We start from the raw sequence: 6507 nt of genomic DNA on the forward strand, positions 1-6507 counted from the left end.
TCAAATAAGATAACCAATGTAATCATGTTAACAACTTATAATCCGATTGAAACCTCCATTATGTGTGGTTTCCAATTGAGTAATAAAAATAGTTTATACTATACTTGTTTGAAATACCATTAGTGGATCCTCTAACCTTGACATTTATTTTTATCATTGTTTGATCCTTATATTGTTGTTGTTGTTGTTGTATTGTTGTTGTTTATAATTTATACAATTAACCTCCATGTGGTTTTACCCCGATCTTATCGGATTATTTATTACTTTGACACTCCTACACTTGAAAGAAGATATCAATCTTTTGATCGTGTCATCATCCTTCTTGATTGAAGAAGATAACAAAACAAGGACAGATGACATGTCACTTTATTCTTTCATTATAAATTATTGTCATATCATTTACTTAAACCCTAAAAATTAGAGTTTTTTAATTAGAATTTTTTATAAATTTTATTTTAATCTATGTTGTTTCAATTTAAGTTTAAACATTCGTAATGGAGACAAAACTGATTAATTTTATGAAATTGGACCTTTGCCAAAAATCAATTGAGATTCCTCAAGGCTAATGCCTTTTTTGAAGCAGTTTTTATTTTTCAATTTGTTTAATTTGACCCCTATAAACCATCAAGGTTTTAATTACTTTAAATTGACCTTTGATTTTGATTGATTTTAGTCCCTAAACTTGTGTGGCTATTGAACTTTGATTATTGGTTATGAATTTCTTTCATTTGATCCTTAATTGACCCCCAAACTTTGATTTTCTTGCAATTTTACCCGTGATCTCATCCAATTAAGCTTAAAAAAAGATTAAATCTAGCCCTTTCAAATTCTTGATTTTCTTGCAATTTCACCCTTGATTTCATTCAATTAAGCTTGAAAAAAGATTAAATTTGGTCTTTTGAAATTCCAATCTTCTTAATAAAGCCCAAATTAAGCTTCCAAACTTATTTTTTTCATCAAGTAAGTCCTTAATAAAATTAATTTAACCAATTAAAAGTCTAATTAAGTTATTGCACTTAATTAATTATTTAAATTTCAACCTAAAGTAATTTATAAACATAATTAAACATTTAATTAGATCCGTGATTAAATTAAATTAACCTATTAAAAATTTAATGAAGTTCTCAAACTTAACTTTCATGTAAATTTATCCAACATTCATTGAAGTTAACCTTGAATTTACATTACCTCTCACATTTAATTCCTTCAAGGGTGTAATTGAGTTTCCAAAAATGTAAAAAATCTAGTTGTTTTCTCCATCTCTTATTTATGCATGTACATTCCTCTTTAGCCTGTTCTTGCCAACTAGGTCACTTCTTTTCTTGCATTTTTTTTCAATATTTTTTCTTTTTTTTTATATTATTTTTGTATAAAGAAAAACATAATTTTTTTGAAAACTCAAAATTGGATTGTGACATTGTTTCACACTATAATTTTCTATTGCTGAAGTTTTTATTTTCTTAATAAATTTTCACATATTGAAATTAAGTATAAAAGACTGTAAAAAAAGGTTAGAGAATGAAAATAATAATAAAAAATTTGTATGGATTTTAATATGAATGAGGGATGGTGCTTGTACCAGCATTTTTATTTTTATTTTTATCTTTGAAGGGTCAATTGAGAAATAGAATCATGCGGCATCAACAAATTTGGTAGTTTGTAGATGGAAGGGGAAAATTGAAAATATCATGAAAGTTGGGGAGGTTAATTGATAGAAAGTGGAAACAAAAAATTTTGGATGATATTGGGACGCTCATAAACCTCATGAACAGATCAAAATTTAGCAAGGAAGAAAAAAAGGAAGAAATAAACAATTGGAAGCCCTAAACCCCTTGGGGCAGTGCTCTTTGATCTAATTCATATAGTATCAGAATCATTTTCAGGCAAATGCCCTCTCTGCCTTTTCCTTGTTCGAATGCCCTTGTATATTCTGCTTTTCACTCTGCTCTTTCGAGAATTTTCCTTCGAATTGGCGAAGAACTAAATCCACCAAAGATCTTATAATTCTATAATATTAACAACACCTTGATTAATTCTGGTTTATCTTTTTTGCTCACCGAGGATATTGGTTTTTCCAACAGGAGAAAAAAACAAGACAAGGTATGAGATCTAACTAGGCACCAACGTCCTGAATGCGAGGTTCCCTGGATTGATACAACACACATTAATTTGGCTCGGCAAGTCCAATCGGAAGTGACAGGGTTTGTAACGCAACCACCTGAACAGATTGTAAACCCATAGACATTAATGGCTGTATCTCGAAGATGGAACACTTTCAAACAAACCACCCGAGGAGTAAACAGGACCTTAAGATCTTGCTGCATTAATTTTTTTTTTTCGAGTTTAGCTAGAACTAGAATTAGAAACCGACCATTCTAATATGAGGAACACGTGGCTAGAATAATGGATAGACAGTGCAACAGTGACCGCAGAATCATAATTCACGGCAGCTTCGCGCAACTCTCAAGAGATGGATTATCCCGTTAGACACCAGAGTTTCGAATTCATATTCTTCTGTTAGTCAATTACTGAACCAAATCGGAATCTTATCTAAATCTGTTCCAGCGCTTAAAAAAAATGAAAGAAAGAAGCCAACGAAATGCCCTGGCATGAAGTAATTGACAGACAGGAATTTCTCTCTGTTAAAATGCTTGAAGCATATGCTTGACTTCACCAGTGTCAGGTCTGAAATTAGCTTTACCACTTGAAGAGCACATAACAACCCAATCATACAAAGATTTCTAGTAAATCTTCCTGTTCACCATGAGTTCATGCACAATGCCAATCCACATGGAGTTGTTTCAAGCAAAGAGCTTTGAAAGCAATTTTGAGAAGTGCCACAAGATAGAACACACCGGCATATAGCTCAACATAGATGTGAAAAAAGAAAGATATAGAAAGGGAGCGAGACATTGTAATTGGAGTTCAAGAACTCTCTAATCTTTTCTAACTCAGTGACGCTAGGATGATGCCACCTCCTGGAGATAACCTGTTGTTAAGTTGATGGGTTGCTTACCATCATCAAAATGGCAGAGCCATATAGAAATGCCGAGGGTAAGACCAGACTTCAGCATCAACTTGGCATGCATCTAAATGGGAGACTTGCCATAAAATACAGTAACGACTAAATTCATCAACCCGCAACATAGGAGGATGTGATGGGAGGGACATTGGTCCAGCCAGCCCAGAATCAAAGTAGAACTAGAACTTGTATACCTGCTGAAAGCAGACAAATTCTCTGGATTTGTCCGACAAGAGTACATTTAATTTTTAGACACCAATGGCTTCTCTTGTATCTTTTGCTCCAATTTCTCATCCAAACCAATAAACAAGTTTCGCATAAGGGCAACATCATTTTCCCTTGAATCAATTTCTGTTCCAAATTCCAAGACAAATCCTCTCTTCTTGTAATGTACAAGCCTAGGACCATGCAATACCCCCACAGACCTCGACTTGCTTAATTTCACCACAGGCATTTTCACTGCCACACCTCCAGGTTTTCCCCAAGAATAATCAGACCCCATCTTTATCTCACCAAAAGAACCAATAGATTTCGACCTAGTCACTCTATCCCCTACCGAACCATTCGTTTCGCTTCCATACTCTATCCTTGAAACACTCGATACTTTACTATTTCTCCTACTTCCTCCTTTTACCGTCTTGTGAACGTTGACACTAACCTCCTCCTCACTTCTATCAACGACCACACCACCCTCCACGCGCCCCACGCGCCTTCTCAAGTGATTCCAAATAGGAGGCGCGTGGATTCTTCTACTAACAAGTTTCAATCCTTCAACCACCTCCGCCATTCCTGGACGCTTTTCGGCCGTGGATCTCACGCACCTAGCAGCCAAAACAGACAAATTCCGGATCACAACCGGGTCGGGCATCGAAGCCACCCGGCTATCACATATTGCCCCCAAGTCACCTTTTTTAATTAAGGGAACCGCCCAATCAACCACTGAAGGAGGACTGTAATTTACATCAATCGCATTTCTGCCACTAATGATCTCTAACAACAAAATCCCAAAACTGAACACGTCACTCTTGGCGCTTAAATCCCCCGGTGCAAGATAGGCTGGATCAAGATACCCTAACGTCCCCGCCGGTGGCGTGCACTTCACATGAACGTCTTCCACGTGTCCTCTTAAGGCAAGACCAAAATCACCTAACCTCGCTTTCCCGTATTCATCGATCAGTACATTTGATGATTTTATGTCTCTGTGAATCACCGGCGGGTTAGAGGCGTGGAGAGCCCGGACCGCTTTTGCAATTTGTAATGCGAACCGAACCCGCCTGGTCCAACCGGGAGGTCGAGAACTGGAATGTAGAAGATCGTATAACGAGCCGTTTGGCATGTACTCGACGACAAGTAGTTTACGGCCTGTAGGATCAACACAGAAACCAAGGAGGTTTACCAATCTTGGATGCTGAACTCTGGATAGAGTTTCAATCTCGTTGTCTGCCGGAGGAACTGTCGCGCAGTTAGAGTTATAGCTGTTGCAGAAATTTGTTTGATGGGTTGTCTTTTTAACGGCGGCTATGAGCTTGCCTTGGTCGAGAAAGGCTTTGTAAACGGTTCCATGGCTGCCTTTTCCAAGGAAGGTTTCTGCGGAGAAAGTATTGGTGGCTTTGACAAGTTCAGTGTAACTGAACTCTCTGATTTTGATTGGTTTATTTGGTTTGGTTTGGTTCTTGTTTCTTCTTCGCTTGCGATAAGAATCCCAGTTGGAAGGATCGCAGGTTGCAATTGCAGACTCTGCATTGCAAGAGAAATAGCCCATGATATGTGAGTGTGAGTGCTGATTCAGTCGAGGTCGCTACTGATCAGGTGAGAGAGCGAGAGAGATAGGAGTGATGGGTTTAAAGGAGGGTGGTTGTATTTGGTAAGGGAGGAGGAGGAGGTGGGAAACGAGAGAGGCAAATGCCATTATAGTCCTAATAATAAAAAGAATAATAATAACAGCAGGCAGCAGCAGCAGTAACTAGTAACAGAGAAAGGGAAGGTGTGGGTTTTGATGTCTAAAACTTGAAACTAATAAAAGGAGACTAATGTGTGTGTACTGTTTTACAACTTTGACTCTGAAACATGGGCGAGAGAGAGAGAGAGATGTGAAAACAATCAAAGCTTGAAAATTTTGAATTGCTTTGGGTGTGATTGCTGTATTATTTTAATGGTGTATACATGCAAACGCGTGCAACTTTGAGAGGAATTTCTCGGGGTTGGCTTAAAGATGTGGGGTAGCACCTACCCATCGATTTGCTTTTACTTTTCCACTCAGCCACTTCAATTTTTATTCTTCTCCATGTGATTTCTTTTCTTTTCTTTAATTTGGGTTATTGATAAAAGAGAAAGGAGCTTCTAAATTATTGCTTTCAGTTAAAAGAGAAAAGATAAATTTAAACGTCCAAGCATCGTAACGTTCTTTATTTTATGCACTGGATTGATTGGGTTAATAATACCACCAGTAGTAAGCAACACATGTTGTATTATATATATATATGTATATATATATAATGGTATTGCCGTTCGCATTTCAGGCTGCTTTGTTGAATACTAATAATTTTGATTATCTCTACATTAGGAAAATAAAGTCAAGGATCCACGCGGGTGAGCAATGAATGGCTTGCGTAAAAGAAGAAGAAGAAATATTACAATATTTCATAAGATTGAATGGTCCTCGTTACGATACGAGCAACACTAAATTTGTGTTGTTAAAGTATTAAAGCAACTTGTTTTTAGAGTACAATTCTACTTGATAAATTCAAAATAAATATTTCACAGCACTTGAAGAAATTCTTCAAGATTTTTCTCATTATTATAAGATATATTATTTTTAAGATTTTTTTATTTGTAAATATTTTTTAACTAATATCAAGAATTTTTACCTAACTCTCAAAGATTTAAAATAATAATTTTGTTCATAAAAAACTCTCTCATGAGAGTAGATAATATAATTGATGTTTTAATATTTCTATAATTCATAGAATAACAGTTATTGCTACCTTATTTTTTACCAAAATTTGAAATTTTTTTTCAAAAAATTAAAAAATAGTTTTTGATATCTTTGCGTTAGTTGCAATGTTTTTTTCTCCTCGCATAGTTGTTAATGTGCTTTTTAAGTCAACACTAAAGTTATTCCTTTTTAGAAAAAGCAAAACACAAAAAAATTATACAAGAAAAAATCAAAATGAACAAAGAGATTAAAAATAAAAAGATAGAAGTTTAGGCATCAAATTTTTTTTCAAGTTACTTGGCCACCAAGTTTGCTTGGAAACCAATCAATTAAGAAAAAAACAAATTTATTTACCTATAAATATGTGATTATACCACGTACTATAAAAAAGAGGAGAGATGACACGACTAAAAGATTGATGTCTTCTCCCAAGTGCAGGAGTGTCGAAGTAATAAATAACCCGGCAAGACCGGGGTCAAACCACAGAGAGGTTAATTGTACAAATTATAAATAACAATAATACAACAACAATAACAATAACAATAACAAC

General features: G+C 35.4%; 1 protein-coding gene across 1 annotated transcript; it reads right to left on the bottom strand.

Annotated features, from left to right (window-relative positions):
• Positions 1 to 2483: 2483 nt before the first annotated feature.
• Positions 2484 to 5131, bottom strand: LOC105115242 (Protein kinase superfamily protein). Its single transcript, XM_011012088.1, has one exon. It carries the CDS (start codon positions 4782 to 4784, stop codon positions 3264 to 3266), a length of 1521 nt encoding a protein of 506 aa, XP_011010390.1. The 5' UTR covers positions 4785 to 5131; the 3' UTR covers positions 2484 to 3263.
• Positions 5132 to 6507: the final 1376 nt, after the last annotated feature.

The sequence above is a fragment of the Populus euphratica genome, unplaced genomic scaffold, assembly GCF_000495115.2.
Source record: "Populus euphratica unplaced genomic scaffold, PopEup_1.0 scaffold662.1, whole genome shotgun sequence".
NCBI lineage: Eukaryota > Viridiplantae > Streptophyta > Magnoliopsida > Malpighiales > Salicaceae > Populus > Populus euphratica.

What these genes read in the sequence shown, in the direction of transcription:
- LOC105115242 (XM_011012088.1), bottom strand. Translation starts at nt 4,784, where the DNA reads ATGGGCTATTTCTCTTGCAATGCAGAGTCTGCAATTGCAACCTGCGAT.